This window comes from Cajanus cajan, chromosome 9 (assembly GCF_000230855.2).
Source record: "Cajanus cajan strain Asha chromosome 9, NIPB_CcT2T_4, whole genome shotgun sequence".
Taxonomy (NCBI): domain Eukaryota; kingdom Viridiplantae; phylum Streptophyta; class Magnoliopsida; order Fabales; family Fabaceae; genus Cajanus; species Cajanus cajan.
Window position 1 is genome coordinate 52,817,272 of NC_138525.1, and position 26,705 is coordinate 52,843,976.

General features: G+C 32.8%; 3 protein-coding genes across 3 annotated transcripts; 1 reads left to right on the top strand and 2 right to left on the bottom strand.

The window, feature by feature from the left end:
* Nucleotides 1-9,565: 9,565 nt before the first annotated feature.
* LOC114916938 (uncharacterized) lies at nt 9,566-11,344 on the top strand. The gene is made up of 3 exons (XM_029274654.2): nt 9,566-10,062; nt 10,278-10,430; nt 10,546-11,344. The coding sequence occupies exons 1-3, from the start codon at nt 9,781-9,783 to the stop codon at nt 10,597-10,599; spliced, it is 489 nt and encodes a 162-aa protein (XP_029130487.1). The 5' UTR covers nt 9,566-9,780; the 3' UTR covers nt 10,600-11,344.
* A 628-nt stretch (nt 11,345-11,972) lies between these two features.
* LOC109814798 (mitogen-activated protein kinase kinase kinase 1) lies at nt 11,973-20,455 on the bottom strand. The gene is made up of 9 exons (XM_020379305.3): nt 19,381-20,455; nt 17,254-17,338; nt 16,720-16,782; nt 15,665-15,822; nt 14,123-14,195; nt 13,972-14,031; nt 13,599-13,709; nt 12,887-13,126; nt 11,973-12,470 (listed from the first exon to the last, which is right to left on the bottom strand). Exons 1-8 carry the CDS (start codon nt 20,316-20,318, stop codon nt 12,920-12,922), a joined length of 1,695 nt encoding a protein of 564 aa, XP_020234894.2. The 5' UTR covers nt 20,319-20,455; the 3' UTR covers nt 11,973-12,470; nt 12,887-12,919.
* A 4,165-nt stretch (nt 20,456-24,620) lies between these two features.
* LOC145952170 (uncharacterized) lies at nt 24,621-25,273 on the bottom strand. Its single transcript, XM_083064396.1, has 2 exons — nt 25,088-25,273; nt 24,621-24,947 (listed from the first exon to the last, which is right to left on the bottom strand). The coding sequence occupies exons 1-2, from the start codon at nt 25,271-25,273 to the stop codon at nt 24,621-24,623; spliced, it is 513 nt and encodes a 170-aa protein (XP_082920522.1).
* Between the last annotated feature and the right edge of the window lie 1,432 nt (nt 25,274-26,705).

Here is a 26,705-nt window from a genome sequence, read left to right on the forward strand (position 1 = left end):
AAAACAAAAAGTAAAAACTTGGTTACACTATTTAATAGTGGCAATAAAATTCTGGTTAACTAGGAATTTTTTTTAATAAAGTACTGTAGTGTAGGTGTAGCTATTGCCACTGGCTACAGCAGTTTATTGCAACACCTGTATGTAGCAAATGGCTACAGCGACACTAACTACGGCTTCACGTGTCCCCTCGTCCCATGCCATTTTCAGGTTTCATAAATTCAAGAAGAAAAAAAAATTATAATGTGGTAGGAGTATCATTAGATTCACTAACAACACCCCCTTGACTACTCTAAAATTATAATTTGTTTCAAAATAGTTTCAATCTGATATTTAGTTTTCAATTCATAATAACTCCAAATCAGACAGAAATTAAGCCCAATACAAGTGTATTTATTTTCTTTCTTTTTTTTCTCTTTTATTATTATTATTTATTTATATTTTTTAAAGAATGTAAAAGAATATTTTATTTTCCATATTTCAACTCTCTTTTTTATCTTTCCTGCTTTTTTTATTCAATATTGTATAGTTAAAAAATATAAATAAATAAATATTGCATTTTTTAATTTTCTTTTAATTTAGACATTTATAAGAATAGGATAAGGATGGTATTTCTTTTCAAGAAAAATCATTTCATCATTAATTTTTTCAAAAAAAAAAAAAGAGTTGTTGTTTTCATATTTTCTAATAAAAAAGAAATAAGTATTAGTTAAAACTAAGTGTTCATTAAAACTGATCTTGAGTCTTTTAGTAACCTATATAAAGTAAAAAAAAATAGTTATACTAAATATTTAAATATTACTTACAACTCCAATTCTCAAACTTAAAAGGGTAAAAATGTGAACAATTAAATACTTTTGCATAAAAAATGATTAAATGTACTATATATTTATGTGAGACCTACTTCGAGACCATTATGCAACAAAAAAATAGATTAATAATGATAACACATCATAAAAAAAATTCATGATAAAGAGATGAAAATTCATAATTAAATTTTGAAATTTTAGTTAAAATAGGTCATAATTTAAAAAAATTTTAAAAAATAAAGATAATAAAAAAAATTTAAAAATTAAAAATAACTCTTACTTATAATTTCACATTAACAATTGTAAAAGCTTACACAAAAAATCAATAATATATTATATTTTTCTCTTTATATATAATATTACCGACTTATTTTTTTAAATTATTAATATATTGTTATTGACTAGTAAAAAATCGGTTATTGATTAAATATTTATCATTAATTTATTTTTTCTAATAAATTTTTTATAATTTAATTATATAATTTTTTAATAGTATATAAATTTTTTTTTTTTTATGTCCCTCGAACAATTACTCCTGAAGATCGTTCTACTAGTCCTTGCTAGGATAGCTATTTAGACAACACTTGAGGACTTAAAAAATAAATAAATAAATAAAACTTTTAAAATATTTGCCTCGAAATTATCGCATTTAGTAACAAACAACCACTGATTGAGTGGTCGAGACATTTTATTTGTCTGATTTGTAATTAAAATAATAGAAAATAAACAATCACTAATGCTTTTGAATTATATATCCGAATCCTGTCAAACTTGTAGATAATAGATAATGTTATTGTTAATGAGAGTTTCTAGGCTTCTCTCAGAAAGCCCAAAGAGTTATAGGCTTAGAATATAAACTTGGGTTGCGTAAAAAAAAAAAAAAAAGTCCTCTGGTATTTAATTCCCGTTTGATAAGAACACTCTTTTTTCATTTTTTTTTAATTTTATTATCATAAATACCTTTTATATTTAAAACTTATATATATATATATATATATATATATAGAGGAGGGATCATTTTACTTGAGGAGTAAGTCTACCTAAACTTACTCCCTTCAATAACTCATGTTTTATATCAAATTTTAACGATCCAACCATTCAATTTAAAGTTCTTAATGCATAGATTAAATATGCAAATATTTAAAAAATTAGAAAATCATTTGATACTTCGTTTTATTAATTCAAATTGATGGATAATCATAAAATTATTTATACATTGATTTGAATTAATGAAACGAAGTATCAAATAGTTTTCAAATTTTTTAAAAATTTGCAGATTTGATCATGTATTAAGAACTTTAAATTCAACGATTGGATCATTGAAATTTGATGTAAAACATGAGTTATTGAACGGAATAAGTCTATATAAACTTATTTCTAGAATAAACGGTTCCCTCCTCATATATATATATCAAATATATTATTAAATAATCGATTAAGTCCAAGGAGATAATCATTTAAAAATTATAATTTATTGATTATATTATCAAAAGTTAATTGTAAACTATAAGTTATTAAGTAAAATAGTTCTATAAATAATTATTGGTGTAACAACTCAACAGATTATTACATTTACTTCGATTCAACTACTGTGTAATGGAATACACATATAACATAAAATTTAACTAGATTTATCATGTAACAGTTATATAAGTAATCATGTGAGCTATACATGTATAGGGTAGAACAACAAACAACTAAAAATAAAAACTCTTATGGGCCATATACATACCCTATACAAATATATATACAATTACATCAAATACATAATAGTATGCAAAGTAAGCTCTACTCATCAGTCAAGCCACTATAAAAGACCATACTACATCAGAGCAGCTACAACATAAAAGAGTCACCCCTCAACATGAATCACCACCTAGCCAATCGAGCAATCCAACTAATCAGACTCCACTCTCATACTAAGTATAATCACCGCAATTTCAACCATAAAAAAACACATGATAAACTTATGAAAAGATTTATCATACTACACAACTAAGCAACTCACAAAATTCTCAACTTAATCAACTTCTCTACCAACAATATAACATACAACTCAACAACTTAATCAACTTCAACATATTTAACATAACAACACATATAATTATATACAATGCATCGTCACACATATAAATTATGAAGATCTCCTACAACAGAGATGGACAATTTAAGTGGTTAAACCCCACTGAACCACATGGGACCTATCTCAACTAGGTTAGCTAACAACTTAATTTGACTTCTTAAGTTTGTCACTTAAATTAAAAAGTCTAGTACTACTATCAAGGTAGAAAAATTTGGGTATGAGTCTTTCACGATATTAGCATGCATCACTAAGTCACTTATGAGATTAGCACACTAACTACCCGTTAAGTATTACGTCCCTCCAATACTCGATTAAGGCCTAAGCTCTCGAATTAGTACTTTATTTAGTTGGTTGCTTTATACATGTATGTCTCAACCTTATCCATATATGGATATCACATAAAACCTAAAAGAGACAACACAACAACTTACCATTTAGAAGTCAAATACTTGTTAAAGGTTTTTCAACTCTTAGACTCTTAGAGCACCACTACACAATGGGATATAAATTTTCAAAAGCAAAACTTATTTTTCATTAGTTTTTTCGTTAGTTTTTATGTATCTTGGCAAATACATGTATCTCTACCACATGCCTAACAGCTCAACAACTCAACAACTTGGACAACATAATAACATGTAGCTTTACAATTCAAATATCTATCAACTCATAATTAATAGCATACACGTCCTCATGTAATAAATCAACTCACAACATATAGATTTATCCATCATACAACTTATTCAATATTCATCACTTTGCATCTAGAAAACAACTTAAACAACACATAAAAATTCATGCAACCCGCGTCAGCACCACTCCTAAGACTCCTAACGCCATTGAGGGAACGGACTTCCCGTCTCACCCACACTTGGTGTCAATCTACTTGCGTTAGGCATGATTGAGACAAAGAGTCTTCCACTCTCTCGCACCTAACATGGAAAAACCCATGCCCAACCCCAATCAAGTAGAGTGTCTTTGCTTGACTCACGCTCGGCGCCACTAACATTAATGCCCAACATGAATATAGGTAGAGATGAGTCTTTCTCCTCAAGCTCAGTGTCATTCAACTCACGTTCAACATGATTCCAACCTGAGATGATTCTCTCTACTTATGTCTGGTGCCAATCTTGCATACAACGTAAGATAGAGACTCCTTTTTGAAGTCACGTCCAATGCCTTGAAGGCGCACCTAGTGCAATATCAATTTCCATACTTATGCATAACCCAATTTCATGAATCCACCTACAATCTAGCAGTCCCAACAACATGCATTACACTAAACAACATTTATACAACATGTACAACACGAATTCATCATCAAAAGCAATATGCAACCATAGAATTACACAAAATCATCAAAACACTCATAAACATCCTCAAGAACCCAAAAACCTGCAAGACTTATTACTCATCTTCATCCAGTTAATCATACCAACCAACACTAGTATAATTATAGCAGACTTTCAACATGCAATCCAATAAAAGACACACAAGCTTCCTTTACCTCTCAGAGTATCAAATTAGCAAGAGGAGAAGAGGAAGAAAATAACTTCGTACGACCTTGACTCAAAACCTTGAACTCTTCAAGCTTAGATTTCAAGTTTAGGAACTATGGATCAACTACAAAGAGAGAGAGAGGGAGGGAGGGAGAGAGAGGGAAAGAGAAGATGAGGGTTTTTAAAAGAAATGGAAGAAAAAGAAGAAAATTTGGTTGAAAGAATCTCTTTCTAACCTATCTCTAGGATTTTTTGAAAACTTGAGTTGTAAGCTCACTTCTAAAGAAAATCCTTATATACTTTTTCCTAAACTCATCCAACTTATCTTTGATTCAACTGTCCAAAGACTAACTTGACTCTTAGAGTTCCTTAACTCTTGAGATCTTATATATATATATATATATATATATATATATATATATATATATATATATATATATATATATATATATACAGTGACGGATCCAGAAACTTTAGATAGTGGGGGCAATAATATTTATTCATATATTTTTAGTATTAAAAATTAAACATATAATTTTAAAAGTATAAATATATATCATAATTATTTTTTACAAGTTTTTATATCTATGATTACAGTTAAAGATAAAAATAAATTAGGTCATACTATATTATCTTATAATTTAGTAGGTTTAAATATAACTTTTTAAAAAAATATATATCTTAAGTATGACTTATTTATCTATCATAAATATTTTTTTAAGTATTTGATTAGAACTACAATTCTAAAGATCTAATTTATAATAATTTAACACTAATAAAAAAACATAAAAATAAATATGTTAAATTTTATAAAAATCAAGTTTAATTTATTTATGATATAAACATGATTTTAATATCTAATATGTATTTTTAGATGATAGTTTATTTTAAAATAAAATTCTAAATACAATATAATTTTTTTGATATTTCCTATTTTGATATTTTTTAATCAACGTATATAATAAATAGAAAACAAAAAAGCTAAACATATATGCTGCAAATTTTATTTTACCAAAAATTGATTTTTTTTTACATATTATATTATATATATGAGTATTAAGATATATATATATATATATTATAATTAAACTTTTTTTTTAAATTGATTCGTTATTAAGAAATATTCTTTATCACATATGATAATTAATCTTTTTCAAAAATTTGACAAACATCAAATAAATGAATATCTCCTCCAAATTTATATTTTATACATATGATAATTTAAATATATATGTTAATTTTATTAAAATATAATTTTTATTTTTTAAATATATTATTATTTTTAAATATAAAAAAAATGCATGTATGAAATGGAAGTGGGGGCAAGTGCCCCCAGTGTAGAGAATCTAGATCCGTCCCAATATATATATATATATATATATATATATATATATATATATATATATATATATATATATATATATATATATAATTTTAATTAAAATATAATAATAATAATAATAATGATGATAACAACAATTACTTATTTATTAAATTTTAAAAATAATTTCTAATTAAATATATTTTCTCATGCTTCCTTCTTTTAAAAAAATTATCTTATTTTTACTATATTTTTTTTTATCTATTTTCTCTCTCTCTATTTTATTTCTTTAGTCTTTCCTGATCATAGCTTATTAAGTGCATAGAGTGTTAGATTACTTTGCATTGTTGTTTTTAGCTTAATCAATAATTTCGATTTTGAATTCTAAAATGTAATTGGGTAACTGATAGAGACTACAGAGAATTTAGGTCTACAAGAACAAATCTAATAAAATCTAAATTCAGAAATTTTCCTTCCTTTCATTCGGCGGTGACCCAGGGTTATATACCCTTACAATGGTCTAAAGACCTTGGAGGAAAACAATTACAATAAGGCCCAATTCAACATCATATTCACTAATCCATTAAGTAGTCTTTAGCCTAATATGGTAACATTATGGGCCTGGCTATTATATTCCTATCAATGCCCCCCCGGTTGAGTCAGCACCTTGTCCTCAAGGTTGCTACATGTCATTGCTTGAGTGGTGCGTGGCTGAAAGTTGCGGATCGAATCTGTAATCGGCTGGTGGAGTGTCAATAAAGAACGGGCAGGTTTCGGTTTTCTCGTCACACAATAAAAGTAAGAATTTGGGAGTGTTACATCGATGACCGGGCATAAATTTTTCATCACAGTTATATAACAAAGACCCAAGGCTCGACGTTCTTGCATTTGTTGCGTGGATAAGGTTTTTATGGGAATTTTTGGTGAATTTGTGGAGGTAGATTGGGTAAGATCTGGTGGCGAGGGCAATTTGGTACAGTTGGGAGCTTGGGTGTTATGGGAGGTCGTGGATGTGGGGAGGGTTGGGCGAGAGAATTTAGGCGTAGCGTCGGATAATTTTTCCTCCACCAGTTTAGCCATGCCAATAGCCTGTGTCAGGTTGCAAGGTTTGAGAATTTTGAGCTCACGCTCAATGGGTGGGCTTAAGCCCGACAAGAAACAATTCAACAAATTTTCATGGGATAAGCCAACAATTTTGTTACACAATTTTTCAAAACAGGCCTGATATTCACCCACAGATCCAGATTGTTGGAGTTTGAATAATGTACCTTGATGATTTTCATACGTAGATGGCCCAAATCGTAATTCTAGTGCTCGGCTAAAACATGGCCAATCCCCCAATTGATTCAAAGAATACAGCCATTTGAACCAACTCAAGGCTTCGCCCTTCATATAGAAGGCCACCATAGGAACCCGTTGTTCCCAAGGCACTTGATAAAACAAAAAGAACTGTTCAGCTTGGAAAATCCAATCCAAAGGTTCAGAACCATCAAATAAGGAGAGCTGTAACTTGGGAGGGCGGATGGTGGAAGGGAAAGAAATAGTATTGGCCATGGGAGTGGTGGATGGGATAGGGTTAGGGTTGGGATTGGCGAAAAAATTGTTGTGAGGAAAAGGTGGAACGTATGGGTTATGTAGGTGCGAGGTAGAAGATGTAGTGGTAGAGAATGTTGGGAAGGAATTGTATGGCGGTGGATTGGAAATCAATGGAGCGGTTAGGCCAAGGGTACCAGGCACGGCGAGAGGTGGGGATGATGGGAGGGATGTGGAACTAACTACGGGTGGCGTGTTCAGTTGTTGGGTGAAGGTGTCCATCAGCCCGGACAGAAGAGTGGTTAAAGCAGCATGACGTTCATCGTGAATTTGAGTTTGTTGGGACAATTGTACCTGTAAATCAGCAATTTGAGAAGTGAGGTTGGTAATGGCCTCATCACGGTTGAGGTCCGCATCCCGATTAGGCTTAGGAGCCATAGCAATGAAAGCACCAATTTGATAGAGACTACAGAGAATTTAGGTCTACAAGAACAAATCTAATAAAATCTAAATTCAAAAATTTTCCTTCCTTTCATTCAACGGTGACCCAGGGTTATATACCCTTACAATGGTCTAAAGACCTTGGAGGAAAACAATTACAATAAGGCCCAATTCAACATCATATTCACTAATCCATTAAGTAGTCTTTAGCCTAATATGGTAACATTATGGGCCTGGCTATTATATTCCTATCAGTAACATAGTTGTATACAGTGATTTTATCTTATTGAAGTAGAAATTCTATCCATAGAAAATACTATAATCTCATGCCCCAAAACAAATGACCTTTCTAATTGCTAAAATTATTTTATTAATCAAAATAATAGTTTTTTATGTATTTAAAATTTCAATATTTATAAGCAATATTAAAATTGAAAATTTTATAACACTGCATTTAAATTAATTCTTGGAGTTGATAGTTAGAATATCTCTCATCATTCATACTAATATTTAGATCATAGACATGTTTATTATATATAATACAATTAAAATTTATAATAAATTATATATTAAAAAAATTATATTTAAATATATAAGTTATATTTAAAATAATTATATATAAATATTTTTAAACATATAAAATTATATTTTAGAATTATGATAAATAATTTGTATAATAAAAAATTGATAATTTATTTTAAAATATTAATATTTAATTAATAAATAATTATGATAAATAAAAAATTAAATTAGATAAGAGATTATAAAAATCCCTACAAATTCTTCTATTAAAGAAAAGCTCCAAAAAAAACACGTCCATCATATTCTGAATATTTATAGTTCAAACAAATTTATTTTTTAATAAACATAATATAGTCTAAACCAACACAGACTTTGTTATACTATAAAAAAGAATATTGCATAAACAAGAAAATGGTCATTAGTATAATTTTTATTTAATATAAATTAGACAATGAATTTAGATATTATGGGTTTACTCTAAAAGAACGTCATATTAATATTAATGAACAGTTTTTTTTTATAATAAGTGTCATAAGGTTAATATAATAATCATTCTAATGCATGTAATTACGAAAATAAAGTATTTACCGATTTCATATGAACCAATTTTCATATGAAAATTTGGTTAATGACTTTTAATGAAATTTTTTTATTTTAACTAGATTTTTTTCATTTACAATACTTAAATATGAGATATTATTTAAAAGATTCTACCTCAATTTCACTCAAATCAATAATTTGAGATATTACTTAAAAGATTCTAACTCAATTTCACTAAAATCAATAATTTTTTAATATTATTATGGTGTAATAATAATTATATCATTTCCTTAATTTTCATTAACCGAAAACTATATTAATTAAGACAAGATCAACGCTTTCTTTCTTTTTTCTATTTGTTACTGTATAACAATTTTTATAGTGTTAACAAGATGATTTGGTATTAACAAGGCTGAACAAATGGTAGATACTATAAGCATGTTCTTAGATATCTGATCCCTAATCATGTAAATGGAGAATATTTTGTTGGGACAAACAAAATCCACTTCAATATTATTTATGTTTCCAAAAAAAAAAATAGTTTATGACTATTTATTAGAGAATAACTTGGTACAAATCAAAGTAAATAAGTAAATAAAATAATTTGGTAACTATTAAATGAAATTAAAATTAACAGACTTGTTTTGGAGCAACGAAATTATATTTCCTAAAAAAAACTAAATTATTTACATGTGTACGTAAAGGTGAGTAAAAAAATAAAATTTGACCGTAACAATAAATAATCATTAATTATTAGTTTTACTTTCTCATAATTTTGACTTGTACAAGTTTTTTATTGCAAAATCTGTGGTTGCTACGAGGGTATTCAATCTCTGATTGTTTTCGGAGCAATTCATGATCCAAGAATGGGGAGAGAGATCATCTGAAAAAGTTCACGCCCATGTGTTCTGAGAACCACAAACCCCAATGAAAAAACAAAATCTCCACTCTCCACAATTCTCTTATTTACTTCGTTAAAAGGACACATGATTTGATGTCCCATTGGAGTGAAACTCCCATTGCATTCCAAAGAGATTAATGGCATCACAAAATAAACAAAGCACCATCACAAACGGAGTGGTGATCACAGTCTACGTAGAATCATCAAGAACTCGTTCAATTAAACCATTAGAGGATTCCACAAAGAAAACTAAGCCACACCCACGTTTCAGAAGGCCACAAACTACTACAGGAACACAAGGTTATGATCGTAGGGCACAGCTTCTTGCTTACTCTAGACAACTCAGAGAAAATGCAATAAGGTCCCAAAAAAATTATCAAGTTCAATTGCCCCGTAATCACTCACGACCTAGAAGCAAGGCAAGTTCTCTCTTTTCAACTATTGCAACTAGGTTTTCTTCAAACAATGTATAAGGAAATTGTTGTGCACGGGGATTCCACACACGTCAACATAGGCATTGTAACATTTGTGTCTTTATAAACTCGTGTTTATGATCATGTTTTAATGTAAAACTTTGATTGTAACTCCAACAAAAATGGTTGACATGTCTTATTTAATTATTAAATTTTGGTAGAACCGGTTATTGTTGGCTGAACCGATTCGAATGTGTTCGCCTTCAACCCAAATGGCACCAACCTCAAATGAATGTGTGGAACACAAAGGGGGCGAAGAGATAAAGGGGTCCAAGAAGAATAAGGGGAGTGCAAATAAACGTTACCCGGTTTTGGTAATATATCTGATGATCGAACATTGTGGCTTGTTTTGTTTCATTAATTTTGTTACATTATGATAATATCATAATAAAACCCCGATTGTGTGTTTTGATTTGGATTTGTTTGCAGAGGAAACTGAAGAATATGTTGAAAACATTGTCATGCAAAGAAATCGAGTTGTAAAGAAGATTAAAATCAGGGGGCAGTCGATAGTTTCAACTCATTGAATATTGATGCCCCTCTTTTTCATCGTCTTGAAACTCGTCATTTCGTTTTCATGTTTGATTATGGTCTCTTTGCTCCTAGTGCCAGTCCTTTTACTTGAAATTTTAAGCATAATACTGTTGAGCACAGATATTAAAGGGGGAAAAAAGTGTAGAAGGAAAGATTGTATTTTCGGTTCTGCCATGGATATTCCTAACTTATTGGGGCCATACAAGGGGATGAAAGGGAAGGTTATACGCGTTAATGGATTAGTTAGAAGAGTGGTTACTAAATCCATTATTTTTTCAAACAGTTGGACAAATCGATTCTATTGTCATTAATCTCATGGTAGTTCTTAATCCAAGATTTGGAAGGTTGCAAAAATGGGAGAAAAAACGCCCATCCATGTATTTTTCTTTCAGTAATGTAGTAGAAGGGAGAGGTACCCAATACTAGCCAACAGTGTCAATAACATGATGGAACTACAAGGTGAAACTCATTAAGAGAATTATGGCACAAGTTTAAACCACAAACAATTGTATCCCATCACAGGTACTCACTCAACTAACCCTTGAAAATAAGAAAAATTCCTTAAACAATCATTCTTGTCCGTTCTTGAATTGATGCAGAATTAGGTTGTTTAAGCCGTCCTATAATGTATTTTAAAGTATAACTCGTTGAAGGTTGAACTTTAAGTATAAAAGAAGGCGCATATATTTGCATATTTCAGAGCGTCCCCCTCTACTACCCCTCGAACTTGTATACCTTTTTAATTATTATTTTTTTCCAATGTTTCGTATGCACCCACCTGTTCTAGACTTGTAAAATACTTTTGATTAGCAAAACATGTTTTACGAATTCATGTCTTTATTGAAAAATAATGTATTTTTAACCACTGGTAAATGTTCATGCAATCATATGATTGGCCAGTTTTATTCGTCACTTTTTCCATGGCAACTGCTTTCGTATCAGTTAGCACCTTTTTTTAGATTTTGAAAGTAGGATGGCATAGGTGGGGATGCTATGTTCGAACTTTGAAGAAAAATGAGATTTTTTGGCATCCAGTTATTCTTAATACCCGAGTATTGGAACCGTGAATATTCTCATTTCTCAATGTAAGTTGTTTCAAGCTATTTGCTCCTGAATCTCTCCACTCATCCTTTCACTTAATATGATATCAATAACAAAGTTGATCCAGGGAAGAATACAGTTCTATACTTGTGTCCTTGTAATATTAAACACTCACTGCTTACTCTGTTTATGCCACCAATGATAGATAACATAAAACACCCATCGCTTGTTTAAAATTTAAATACGCAACTGAACATTAAACAAGAAAGGACAGGAGAAACAAAGATGAAAATGAGAATAGAATTAGTTTGGGAATGAAGATTTACACAAACATTTCTTGCTAATGGAAGTGATATGTACAAAATAGCATGGTATCCAATCCTTACTGCTACTGCTCCCGGAGGTTTATCCTAAGAATTCTATCATTGGCTAACTAAACAAAAGGGGAAGACTCAGAAACCCTGTTACAGCTTGTTGATATTTTTGGCATTTTAATTGCTACAACAGACAAATCATCACGAGTAATTAAATAATACGTGGACCATAATTCTCAAATATGATATTCAAGCCAAGCGATAAGTTAACTCTCTGGAGTGCCATATCAATTGCTATATCCAAAGCAGTGCTTAAAAAATTGAGTATAGTTACAAGCAAGCAACCTCTGAATTCTGAAGGCACAATACAACCAACTATTGTTACAACAACAATGCGCCTCGGACCAACTCTAGCAACTTGAAGACTGAACATTGGAAATATTTTATATCCAATGATAGACAGATCTGTCATCAAAACAAAAAATTAAGTAAGCCAGTGAAGATAAAATCAACCAATGCTGCAACGATTTGCATAAATGTAATTTTCCATTTCAGAGTTCCACCAGAGACCGGTTTGAAAGGTTTTGCTCCTCTTACTTCAGAAATTAATTATTAGCGTGAATATTTGACCCCAAATTAGAATGACACTATATTTGAACCCCACCCAACTTAACTGAAGGCTCGTGCACGATATGTGCGCCCAATTCGACTGAAACTCATTTCAAGCATTTTAAATTGTCTCCATACCAAATACATTATCAGTTATGAATGAAAATTATTGACGGGATAGACAACCATGACAATAGTTTTCAATATGTCTTCAGGTATCATGATAAAATGAGATAAACATGTGAGATAGTATGTTATGTAACAATATGTACCTTCATTATGTTTCATAGTTGGAGGTGACGAGTTTAACCCCTTCGAATATAAGGAGATGCAGAGCCAGAAGACTGGGAAAGTGGCCTTTGGACAAAGGTATGGTTTAAGAGTTGAGCAGCACTGGGACGGTCATCTGGATTAACTTTCAGACACTGCAGGATAAAATCCCTTGCAGCTTTTGAAAGAGAATCAGGCACAGGAGGTGGCTCACCTCTTCCAATTCTAAACAATGCCTGCATCTGTTGTCCAAAGAGATTCATCAAAGTTCAAAAGTCAAAAAACCAGCAGAAATTCAACAACACACAAACATATATATAAAGTGGATGTATTTAATGTTTCAATTTTACAAGAGTCAAAGAAATCTAAGTCATACAACCATATGTGGATGGTCATGACTAAAAGTTTTTAAAGTTATATGATTGCTAAGGAAAGTAATGAACTTTTTAGAAGTCACATTACTCATCTGTTTTAATCTTGATCATTCATGATAAGATCTAATGATCAATATTTATTCTTCTCACTCATGTAAAAAAAGTCCTCTCATTTGATATGTCTAGAAAGGGAGATTGGAATTAAAATCTGAATTAAAATTATGAATATTGATGCACTCGTGACAAAAGGGATAACACATGGTAAAATGGAGAATCAAAGTTTGGTTATATGAACACCCTTATCATGAGATGGAAATAGTAGTAATATTACGACACATACACATTCTAAGTGATAGTATGGAATTTGGCCGGTTAACATCTCCAACACAGTGCATCCCAGACTCCATATATCAGCTGGAAGCCCATAACCTGTTTGTTTCCCTTTCACAACCTGCATGTTAGAGAAGTACAGCTTAATAAGCACTAGCTATACCATTAAGAAATCAAAATACACAGCCCAAAAGATGGTTTATTTTGTGATTGCAGAGTTTCTTTACTTTCTACTTATTGGATACTATGGAGGCTGCTGAAGCGCAGAAAGTTCAAGCTTACTAGTTCAAAGGCAAAGGAATGTTTCTTTCCATTCATGAAAGCAGTAATGAATTCTTGAAAATAAGCATAACTTGCATTAGAAGAGAAGATTGAAGGCAAACCTCTGGGGCCATCCAGAATGCTGTTCCCTTGCATGATTTAACATCATTCAATTTGATTGCCTGAAAAACAATAGGAATAAAGCAATATTAGAAAATGTAAAGATAAACATTTGAAAGACAAACAAAAGAAAGACAAACTAAGAGAGGTCACCTTTGCCAATCCAAAATCTGCAAGCTTAACAGATCCATTTGCATCCACCAATATATTTGCACATTTAATATCCCTTTAATTGAGAAGAAATAATTAGGTAAAATCACACGCATAATTTCATGACATTAAATAAATGAAACAGAAATACAGATTATAGAAAACAATGTGTTACAAAAATAATGAGCGTACAGCACAACCAAAAAAAAATAAAATAAAATAAAACTAGCCATTAAAGTTTCCAACACTAAACCCTCATGTGGCATGTAATCTCTTACAGCACGTATGGTTTAAACAGTTCAAGTTCCAAAGACAAAAGGAATTGGTCCTTATACTCTATCTAGAGCTTAAATACTTCATTTATTGGGGGTAATTCTCATCTTTCCTTTTGGATTTAGCAAATCATTCAACTTCTTAAGCTTAACCTTACCCAATATCGAATAAAAATGATTTCCCATTTTTAGAAAATTTACATCCAACAATTCTGAAGTAATAAATAACTGGAAAAACATTAAAAGCCCTACACAATAGAAATATCAGGATAGCAAGGACAACACTGTTTGTTTGAGGTATGAGAAGGATAGCAAGGATGACAATTGCATGAGAAACCCATTTGTCCCTAGTATACTTTTCTTCTTTCCACTCCTCTAGTCTATTCTATTGCCCAATATATGGACCCACTCAGTCCTCACAACTCACAAGGAATGGATTCTCTCATGTGAAATTTTTGCATGACCTTGCCACATGAAAAATATGTTCTATGTATCTTAATGTTTTTCAAATTTTGAGAAGGTTTCACCAATCTAATGTCTATCAAGAGACGCATTAAAAAAAATTTCACAATGCAACTAGGCAAGGTCATGCGTAAACTCCAGATGAGAGAATCCTGTCCCCAAAAATATGTAAAATGCATTCCACACAACAAAATTGAAGAGATGTATGCTCAAAACAAAGACTAATAAAAAGAAACAAATTATAAGCAACAAATTGGAGTTTTCTTTAGTCCTAATTATTAGCAACAATTATTAATTTTTGAAGTTATTCAATATTAAAAAAAAATTTATACTCTTCATTTATTGTTAACTCTATTTGCCATGTATTCACTTATAACTAACATTAAATATGACAACTACTTAAAGTAAAGGGTACATTTCGAATAAAACTTGAATTTATGGTAGAATTAATTAAAAGTAACCATATTAATTACTTTTTTTGGTCTTGATGATTTGCCCCATGTTGCTTATAATTAGAATTAGGTAGTATCAAAGGCTTAAACGGCTGATGGAAAATAAATCAAGGACTCAAGATGGACAAAAAAAAATTTGGAGGGACTAAAAACTGAATGATGTAACAGTTAAAGGAAAAAAAACTTATTTAACCCAAGGATATTTATATAGCAATTATGATACAGAAAATGGAAGTTTCTTGTATGCAAGGTAAACAAGAACCGTATACATCATTCTTGTCTGGTCTATCAGAAAACCAAAAGAGGTCAATATCACAGGCACAGGAAAGCAAGATTAAATAAATAAATTAGTTGGTCACCTGTGAACAATATTTCGATCGTGAAGATATTTTAAACCATGCAAAATCTGTCTTGTATAGGCAGATACTTGAGAATCTCGAAGATTATATCTCCGGTAGAGGTTTAGAAGGGAACCTTTGGTTACAAGCTCGATAAAGATATAAAGATTTGATGCATCCTGCAATAAACAACATGGAGAATGTAAATTACAAAATACAGTTCTCACAAGGCATCAGTTATAGGATGAAATTACAAGCCTAACAAAACAAATAGGTTGATGACAGCTAAACTTGTTTGTAGCAAACAAAATCTGAACACTGCCAGAATATTGTAGCATAACTAATGAGAATAACTGATGGGATCACGCAGTATCCAAAGTTTTGACTTGCAACATAAAACCTAATGTTGGTTCCTAATTTTTTATGTGAACAATTTTAAATTGTAAACTAGTTCCTACCTCAAATTCCACATAATGCTCAGTTATGTGTCACTTTGTGTTGCACTCAGACACACAACACCCTGGCAGTTGAAACAAATGCAGGAAAAGTAATATCTCAATTGAACTAAATGCTTTACTCAGTTGGATGCAAAAATATAAATGATAAACCTCACTCACCCCAAATAAAAAGTTTACAATGATAATAATTTATTCATTGGAAAATTCCATAATATTACCAAATTAATTTACTCCTTGACTTCCAGGTAGTCAGACTCAGATATCTTACATTTTTTTTAGAGCATCTGTTATTTTACCTTCTCATTAATTACAGTTTTGTGGATCCTCTGAGATATAAATATCAGGCATTTTATGGCCTATAATGACATCATATAATATAAAATGACATGCAAATACTCTCATATTTCATTCAAGGAGATAGGCACTATCAAGCATACATTATATTGTAATCCTGACTCAAGCTACAATTTGTCTATAATGCTGAAAGCATCCAATAAAATGTTTCAGATGTGTGAGAACTGAGGACCAATTACATTTAATACAATTTGAACAATGATAAGTGACAAAAAAAACTATCCAACTGAACACAAAGGGTAAAGGAGAAGACAAAAAAAGTACCATTTCAGTGCCAATGTATTGAACAATATTCTCATGTTCAAACTGACTCAAAAGTGCAATTTCCTGAGAGGGAGAAAGAAGAAGCAGAATGAGAGAAAAAAATATAGAGGGAAAAATATTAAGGATATGGTAAATAGACCAATACAGTTAATCAACTTTCAAAAGAAATTGTAAGGTACAGCAAAAGATGGCATAATATTTGGGTAAGAGAGAGCCTTTTCCTTTTCATCAAAGGACCTTCATTAATGGAACATTATAGGGGCCATTTGTTTTGAGAAAATGTTTCATGTTTTCACTCCGTTTCCTGTTTTCAGAAATTTGTACACGAAACTTGGAAACAGATCAGAAAACAATAAAAAAAAATTCCACTATACTATAAAAAAACTTTTGAAAAGAAACAAAATGAAAACAAAATATTATTTTTGTAATTAAAAGTAAAAACATAAAATGAAGATAAAAACATTTTTCTCAGTCCAAACATCACCTAAAATATGAAGAAATTAAAAAGAAATAGAAAGAGTAATCACATCTCACCTGTTCCAGTTGATATACACTTTGCCTTCCCTGATTCCCCTGGTCAAGTAATGAAACTTCTTTTACAGCAAAAAAGAATCCATCTCTGCAGTGATAATCAGAAGATATAAGAAAATAATAATAAAAGGAAAACACTGGCAGTTAGCACTTAACTTGAAAAAAAAAAAAAAATAGCAGGTTCAAACATCAAACCCTATAAACTTCAATTTATTTAGAACTTTGCTACATTACAGGGGCTTTGTAGAGAAATAAATACAAAAGATTAAGTATTTTGAATAGAAGATAGTAGATGGTAATTTCACTAAGTGACTAGATGAACAACTTACTATCATTCAATAGGGGTAAGGAGGAAAAAAAGACTATTTATATTATGCTCACATGCATTTCCCAATCAGGATGAGCAACAGACAAATATATTTTTAGCATTCACAGGCTTATAACATATTACCAAAAGCCCCAATAGGGCAATTCACAGGCTGCATATTAAAAGTAACCTTACTATAAAGAACCTAGAATATTTGGCAAAGAAAAAAGTACAATAGTAAGGTCATGCCCTTCAAAACTATGATTTTCATATAGCATCAAAGTCAACAACCCAGTGTGCAAAGGCATGAGCTAACACATGGCAAAAAAGGGTGCACTAATCATACTCTTTTTCAGCATATTGTTGACAAAATGTCAAAAGTACAAGGAAAAAGTTCAATATCCTATTGAGATATATATACCCAGCGTCTACCCAGAGCATAGTTAATTATGAGTATAAATGTGATTAATTTCATTTTACTATGATTGCGTATAATTATCAACATGGTTAATATTAACCATTTATAAGGTAATGTTAATCACTATTAGCCATTTCAATTATATTGTGACACAATTAACCATTTATAAGGTAAAGTTAACTACCATTAGACATTTTAATAACCTCGTGTCACTATTGCCCATATATCAATAATTTTATACAATCACAATTATTTACTCTTAACCACTTATAAGACAAAGTTAACCATATTTACACAAGTAGTTAATCACATGCAATGATCAATAATCTCATGACACTAATATCCACTTGTGAGGTAAAGTTAACTACTACTAAACACTTCAATAACCTCGTGACACTATTAATCACATATCAATAACTATATATAATTACATTCATTTACTCTTGACCACCTATATAACAAAATTAACCATATTTATATATGGTTAATCTTGTGTGCTAGATGACTGTTGGGTGAAAAATCCCAGTGGTACAATCGGGACTGAAAGTACAAGGGGTTCAAAAGCACTGTTATATGTTGAGATATTCACCCCCAAAAAAATTATGTTGAGACATTATCATGATTCTATTTCCATGATTCCTTATTTACTTAATTTATTTAGTTTACTTAGATAGGTTGATCATACTTGCTAAATTTTAGGGATTAAGTCGATTGACTCAATCTTAATGTATATATAAATATTAAATAATAATAAGTGTACAAATCATTCAGCAAAACACAATAAATTGTTCCTTTCATCTCAATAAACCCTATCGCTCCTACTCTGTTCAAACATTACAAACTATTTAACGTTTAAGATATTTTCCCAACAACCTCAGTTATGATTAGTAAACAAACTGAAAACTTCTGTGTTAATATTTCAACAAACATTGACCTATTGAATTCAACAGGCTCATTCCATTTGTTACTCTGCTCAACATAAAAAGTGGCTACTATTTATGTTGAAAATGGCATTCGAGACATAATTGGTAGTAAAACATAAACAAGAATATTTCTTTACCCTCTTCCATTAGACAGATACATTGACATTCATAAAAGTGCAGAGGCTTTTCCAACATATTCTCGTATCCAAACCCCCTCAGCAGTATTCTTAAACCAACCTTCCCAATCTCCTAATCCTAAAACTAACGTTCCATACCATCAATATCCTATCTATTTTAGTAAGTTCCGCGAGAGAAAGAGAATAAAATAGATGACTCCTACTACACACAAGCAATGGTAATACTATAATTGTTTCTGGATCTCTCTCTCTTAACACAACATCGTAATGCTACTTGCTACAACAGAGGATTCTAATAATAGAAAGTAGTAAAGAAAATAAAGTGAAGGATACAAAAGTACTTACTCAGAAATCCCTTCATACACAGAGCCAAACGAGCCACGCCCCAAAAGCTCACCCTTCTGCCAATTACCCGCGCTAATAATACGCTTGATTCTCGCATTGGGAGATATATTATTAGACCTAGGTCCCGTGGTAGTGCTGGAAGTATCATCTTCGTTCGAAGTAGAAAACCCAGAAAACTCATCCACAATCTCCGCAATCCTCGCCGCGTTTTCCTCCTCCTCCTCTCCCTTCAATCTCACTCCACCAACCTCCCTTTCTTCTTCCTCCTCCTCCTCCTCCTCCTTTTCCTTCTCTCCTCGATCATCATCGGAATCACTCAACTCCGCGTAACTCCCCTTCCCTCCTTCCCCTTTCGGCGCAAAATCCCGCATCAAATCCCACGTGGAACACGTGGCATCGTCCACGACCGAAATCCTAACCCCCGGCGGCGGCTTCAGCATCGGAGGTCGAAAACCCTTAATCCCACCGCAGCAACCACTACTCTCAGGGGGAACGACACACTCGTCCGAAACCCTAACGCTAACCCGATCCTCACTCTCCGGCACCTCCTCCTTCGCCTCTTCCTCGGCCTCCTCGGCGCCTCGATGCTGGCGGCGCGGGAGGAGGTCGGAGGAGGAGCGGAGCTTCATGGCCTCCCAGGCGGCGGCCGGAATGGAGAAGTCCTCCGGGCCGGAGAGGCCGAGGCTGCGGCAAATCCGGTCGAACTCGCCCTCGACGCCCTCGATGCGGAAGCTGGTGCGGTCGTAGAACTCCATGGAGCGCGTGTAGGGCGAGGGCGATGAGAAGGAAGAGTCGTGCGACGAGGAGGACGATGCGGCGTCGTATTCGAAGTGCTTGGCGGCGTTGCGGCGCTCGAGCTTGGGCTGTTGCTTGCTCCGCGCCTTCCTCATGGTGTGGTGTTGCTTCCTATGGCCGAATATGCGAGGTAGGTGGTTCATCGTGGGGGGCGAAATCCATCTAAAACGGCGTCGGATCGGAGGACGCGGTTTGTTTGTTGTGGAGAGAGAGGTTGAAAGGAATGGGAAGAAGGGAAGAGACTAGAGAAAAAAAGTGTGTGTGAGCGCGTAGGATAACAACTGGTAAACGCTCGTGTAAAAAGGGATGCGACAGAAAACGCGGTGCCACGTCGACTGCCAACGCATCACCTTATTATTATATTGTTGAACTTAATGTTCTTTCTTCCCCCACCCCAAATTCAACTTTATGCCTAGTGTTTTCTAGTGAACAAGTCATGCAAATGCTTCACTAGTGTTCCAGTGGTACTTTGTTAGATTGATTTCACGGTGACAAGTAATTTTTCTTTTCTACTGTTTGCGGCATACTTGGAGAGAAGAAATCGATACACGAAGGTTGAAAAGGGATGTTTAAGAATTTAGGATGATAAAAAAGGAAAGGTTCGAGTGTCCAAAGTTTACAAGTTAGGATAGTTATTGTCATGTTTAAGGAGCTGCTAAAATTGTATATGTGTAAAGTTTAGGGTTTAATGATCGTTGTTGTTGTAATGATTCGTCATGATTTCTATATTTAGTGAAATTGCATTAATAACATAGTGGACTAAAAACAGATATTAAAATTAGATAATTCGTACATACAAATATATATATATATATATATATATATATAAGAATAATAATAATAACTAAGTTTTTAAGTATAAAATATAACATTATATATGTACAGTCATCTAAAATAATATCACCTTAATATCGGTCAAGCACCAACAACAGTTACTCAAGAAAGTAACTCTGATACTAGGACAAAACTCCTTGTCGTAACCGGGATCACGAAGGGATGATGCTAACATTTCTTTTCAATGGAGCCACCACCAATATTTTATTTCAAGGGAAAAACATTGGAAAACCCTTTAAAAGATAATCTTTAAAATTAAAATTGGGTTCGAGAGTCGATTACGTGTAGGGAAGGTATTAGCACCCTACAACGCTTGTAAAAACAGTACCTTTAATTAATTGCGCAAAATTATATAAGTTTATAAACATTTATTTTATTCCTCAAAAAAGTGTATACATATATATATATATATATATATTTTAATATGAGAGATGTTTCTTTTGTATATTTTTTAATTAAAAAATAACATCATAAGGATTTAGGTTAGCAAATGACTAATCAATAAACCCTCCCAATAACATGAAAGATAGAACTGCTATTCAATCAAATGCTATTGATCTTTATTTGTTGATAATAAAAGATTTACATGATATTAAAGGGTAGAAATGCTACTCAATTAATATCATTAATCATAAAAATAATGTATACGTAAAGCAAAATTATGTTTATATTTTTATATTTTTATCTAAAGGAATAAATTTTGCATAAGGATTCAAGTTAGCAAATGGCTAATCAATAAATCCCTCCAATAACGTTAAAAATAGAAGTGTTACTTAATTAACGTTATTGTTTGCAACATATCTTCATTTTTTTTAAAAGAACAAATTTGTTAAGGAGAGTTTAAGCTAGCAAATGACTAGTCATTAAACTCCTAGGACCTAATAATGTTAAAGATAAAAATGTTATTCACTTAACATTATTATTGGTCGTATATTAAATATTTTTATAAATAATAATCTTAAAGGCAAAAAATCATATTCACTATGTACAAACAATAAACAAAAATAAATAAATAAATAAACAAAAAACAAAATGAAAAAATAAAATAAACAAATAAATAAAAGAAAGAAGAAAAACAAAGTTAAGAAAAGAACGATACCAAATGAGATGAATCTTCGAATATGATGATCAAGAATGTGCTTTTTGGCTACCTTTCACACTACAGAGGTGTCTCACAGATCTCAAGAAATACAAAAGAGAGGGAGGAGAGAGAAAAAAAAATTCGAGCTCTAAAGAGTACTGGACGAAATTTTTCTGACTTGAAAACTGTGCCCCAAACGTCTATTTATAGACGTCAGACCTGACTCAGAACGGCCCGTTCCAAAATCGGAACGGCCCGTTCTGAAAATGGACGTTATGTGTTAAATGTGAATCTGGAACGGCCCGTTCTAAATTCAAAACGGCCCGTTCTAAACGCGCAACGGCCTTTCTGAATTTCGGAACGGCCCGTTCTAGATAAGGAATTTATGTCCTTGTTAGTCACTTAGAACGGCCCGTTCCAATTTGGAACGACCCGTTCCAAAAAAATAACTGCCCGTTCTAAGATCAAAACGCCCTGCTCTGGGTTAGGGTTGTAGGCCTTTCTGCTAACTTGGAACGACCCGTTCTCAATTAGGTTTGTGGTGTCTTTTTGTAACTTGGATCCAATTTTTTTTTTTTAACTCTCTGGTTGTTATAGGGTGTTGCCTCCATACTTTGGAAATTCCTTCTCTTCATGGTAGATGTGCATTTCATTGTTTTGTGAATCCGGATAAAATTGATTATTCACAGTTGCCCCTCTTTACTTATTTCTTATTAAATAATCTAAATAAGGTAATTTAGATCATTTGTGATAAGAAATAAATAAAGATGTGAATTAATTTTATCCAACTACCCAAGACATAGCTCCTATTGTTGATGGAGTAAGTTCTTGAAAGATTCAATGCTTTTGCTTGAACAGTCCAATGCTAGAATATTGTGCTGGGATCATCAAGTGCTAGTGCTGGATCAATCCAATGTTAATGTTGAATGTTTGTGCTAGAGGGGTTGAATGCTTGTGCTTGATCAACCGAATGCCAATGTTGAAGTGGTTGAATGCTTGTGCTTGATCAACCGAATATTTGTGCTTGATGGAATGGTCGAATGCTTGTGCTGGATCGACTGAATGCTTATGCTGAAATAGTTGAATGCTTGTGCTTGATGAACTGAATATTTGTGTTTGATGGAGTGATTGAATGCTTGTGCTGGATCGACTGAATGTTGGTGTGAATTCAATCAAATGTTGGTGCTGGATTGATTGAATGTTGATGGACTGAATGCTAATGCTGGAGTGGTCAAATGCTTGTGCTGTATCGACCGATTGTTGGTGCCAATTCAATCAAATGTCGGTGCTGGGTTGATTGAATGTTGATATTGGATCGACCAGATGCTTGTGCTGAATTAGTCAATGGGTCACGCCAGGTAAATACTGGGCTTATAAAAAGAAATTGTAACTTGTGTCAGGTAAGTACTGGACTTTAATAGAAAGTCATATATGAAGTAAGTGCTTAGCCTAAAAACTCTACGTCATAAGTTCTAGGAAGCAAGAGATGCAAATGAAATGTGATGTGATGCAAAAAGCATGTTATGAGACACATCTTTCAAGACTTAAACTTTTGTTTATTTTCGTTTTTGTTTTTGCTTTTGCTTTATTTTTCAGAAATTCCTCATCGTGACACACAGTCAAGGATCATGGATGAGTGAGGTCTTTGGATACTTTCGTCTTGAATGATAGTTGGCTACTTCCTGTGGGTTACCCTTAAGCTGTTGTAAACACTTATGAGTTGAAACAACATTATCCTGTTGGTTGCGCTTTGTAACATTTATCAAGAAATTATCAAGCATATTGTGGCTTTTAAAACTCATAAAAATAATTTGTAATGCCTTGAATTTTCCTTTTTTAGATGTAACATGCATTTCCTTTCAGTATATTATCATAAAATGCAAAAAGAATTGGCAACAAAGAGGTAGGATAATCTTATTTAAGAGAGTAAGAATGTGTTTACAAAAGAAGTCATTGTATGACAAGAATGAAAAATATGAACAATGGTAGCAATAGGAGGTAACTGTTATGTGAGTGACACTTTCCAGATGAATAATGCTAGTACTGCAATTCAATAATCTTGATTGCTCGCCAATAAACTTTAGAGAATGATTCAATGCATTTGCCCCAGTTTTCAACTCTACCATGGCTTGCCCCAATTGATACCTCAAAAATTGGCATGATACTTATCTGCTAGATTGCTTTTTTGGGTTTTCAACCTAGCATGTCGCTCTAAATTTGCTTAGATCGCCTTTTCAAGTTTTCCATCTAACCAACTCTTCTTCTTTTTTTTTTTTTTACCTAATTTTTGCCTAGATTTCTCTTTTGAGTTTTCAACCTAGTGGGCTGCTCTAACTTTTGCCTAGATCGCCCTTTCGGGTTTTCAATCTAGCGAGCTTCCTTTTTTTTTGTTGACCCTAATTTTTGCCTAGATTGCTCTTTCAAGTTTTCAATCTAGCGGGCCGTTCTAACTTTTGCCTAGATTGCCCTTTCGGGTTTTCAATCTAACGAGCGTTTTTTCTTTTGTATAAATGGCCATGAAAAATTGCATTCAACCTTTCTCCTCAATGAGATTTAGTTGATCCAAATGGGTTTGGACCCATTCTGCTTCTTCTGATTTGGCTTCCGTCAATACTCTTAAAGATGGAATTTCAACCTCGATTAGAAGGACTGCTTCCATTCCATAAACTAAGGAAAATGGGGTTGCCCCAGTTGATGATCCTCTTGATATTCTTGTTTGCTGCTCATGTAAAGCAAATGGAAGCATCTCATCCCAATCTTTGTATGTCACCACCATTTTCTGGATGATCCTCTTGATGTTCTTGTTTGCTACTTCAACTGCCCCGTTCATTGGGCGATATGGGGAATAGTTATGATGCTGAATTTTGAAGTCAACACATAAATCTGTCATCATCTTGTTGTTCAAGTTGGTTCCATTGTCAGTAATGATTCTGTTTGGCACACCATAACGACAAATTAATTTCTTTTTGATAAGTTTGCAACCACATTTTGAGTCACATGGGCATATGAAGCGGCTTCAACCCATTTGGTGAAATAGTCAATAGCAACCAGAATGAAGCGATGTCCATTTGACACTTTCAGCTCAATAGGGCCAATAAAATCCATTCCCCACATTGAAAATGGCCAAGGTGGTGAGAAAACATTAAGAAAAGTTGGCAAAGCATTGATGTTATCAGCATACATCTAGTATTTAGAACAATCATTTTCCATTTCCTCACAAGTCTGATTAACTGCAGAATCAAAATTATTTGATGCAACACTAGCATTATCACTTTCGAGCACACTTTTTCGCATTCTTTAAAGTTAGAAAAAGATTGGTAAAGAGATTAGGGAGAAAGGAAAAGGCAAGAGATGAAGGAAGAATGAATGCATTTTATTTAATATTTAAAAGGAAAAACATGAGCCCTTATTTAAAGAAATAAATCTTAAAGCCTTGGGCAGAGCAATAAGATTGACATTACAAGAAAATTACTTAAAATTTGAATTAAAAACCAACAGGCAGCTTGACAATCTCCTAATTGTTAAGTTCCACGTTCAGTGGACAAGTGTGAACCAGACTAGCATGTTCATTCTCGCAAGAGTCTTGCTCAACAATAGCTATTGAGTTTGGAAACTCAAACCCATCACACCAAAAGCTTTCTCACATATCACTGAGAGGGACCCCATCTACTCTCCTCAATAGAATTAACTGTTGGCCCTCCATGACCTGGTAGAGGGTTATTCCCAATGTTAGGATTGTCCTCTTTAAAGTTTAACCACCCAGCCTTAGTCAAACTTTGTACCTTGGTTTTTAGTGCCCTGCAATTTTCAATGGAGTGACCAATAGCTCCCGCATTATAATCACATTTGGCATTAACGTCGTATCCCCTAGGATATGGTGGTTCTATGGGCTTCATCGGGCAACGTACTACTAGTGAATTTTGTAGTAGGAGAGGGAACAAGTCAGTATAGGAGATAGGGATAAGGTCAAACTCAATTGGTTTCCGATCTTGGGTATTTTGTGACCTCACATGGTTAGAATTTTGGTTCCATGACTGGGTAGATTGAGGTGGTCGTGCCGTAGGTATTGTGAGTGAAGCTTGTAGAGCTTGATGGATAGGTTGTTGAGGATGTGGTGAGACGGTAGTGATATTTGGGTAGACCATGTGAGGGGTATAGAAATAAGGAGGTTGGTTGTTAGGTGATCTAGGGGAGTTGAATGTCACTGCATTTGTATCTCCTTCTTTTTTCTTTCCTGCACCATTTGAAAATTTTCTTGAACCAGCTATTTCAATAGAGTTAACCACAATCTTCCCACTCCTCATGCCATTCTCAATCCTTTCCCCGATGATGACTATATCAGAGAAATTTGATAAAATATTCCCAATCATTTTATCATAGAACGATGCTTGTAAAGTATCAATGAACAGGGCTACTGCTTCTCTATCGGACAAAGGAGGTTCCACTTGTGCTGCCACTTCTCTCCATCTCTGAGCATATTCCTTAAACGTTTCACCATCTTTTTTAGACATGTTACGTAGTTCAAACCTATCTGGAACCATGTCAAGATTATACTTATATTGTTTAAGGAAAACATCAGCTAAATCCTTCCAGGAGCGGATATAGGCCCGTTCAA

What these genes read in the sequence shown, in the direction of transcription:
- LOC109814798 (XM_020379305.3), bottom strand. Translation starts at nt 20,318, where the DNA reads ATGAACCACCTACCTCGCATATTCGGCCATAGGAAGCAACACCACACC. An exon ending in AATACATTGGCACTGAAATG is followed by an intron (nt 15,823 to 16,719) that starts GTACTTTTTTTG and finishes TGTTTATTGCAG; the next exon opens with GATGCATCAAATCTTTATAT. An exon ending in GATCGAAATATTGTTCACAG is followed by an intron (nt 14,196 to 15,664) that starts GTGACCAACTAA and finishes TCTCAATTAAAG; the next exon opens with GGATATTAAATGTGCAAATA.
- LOC114916938 (XM_029274654.2), top strand. Translation starts at nt 9,781, where the DNA reads ATGGCATCACAAAATAAACAAAGCACCATCACAAACGGAGTGGTGATC. An exon ending in ACTCACGACCTAGAAGCAAG is followed by an intron (nt 10,063 to 10,277) that starts GCAAGTTCTCTC and finishes AAATTTTGGTAG; the next exon opens with AACCGGTTATTGTTGGCTGA. An exon ending in ATAAACGTTACCCGGTTTTG is followed by an intron (nt 10,431 to 10,545) that starts GTAATATATCTG and finishes ATTTGTTTGCAG; the next exon opens with AGGAAACTGAAGAATATGTT.
- LOC145952170 (XM_083064396.1), bottom strand. Translation starts at nt 25,273, where the DNA reads ATGTATGCTGATAACATCAATGCTTTGCCAACTTTTCTTAATGTTTTC. An exon ending in AAGCCGCTTCATATGCCCAT is followed by an intron (nt 24,948 to 25,087) that starts GTGACTCAAAAT and finishes TTCAAAATTCAG; the next exon opens with CATCATAACTATTCCCCATA.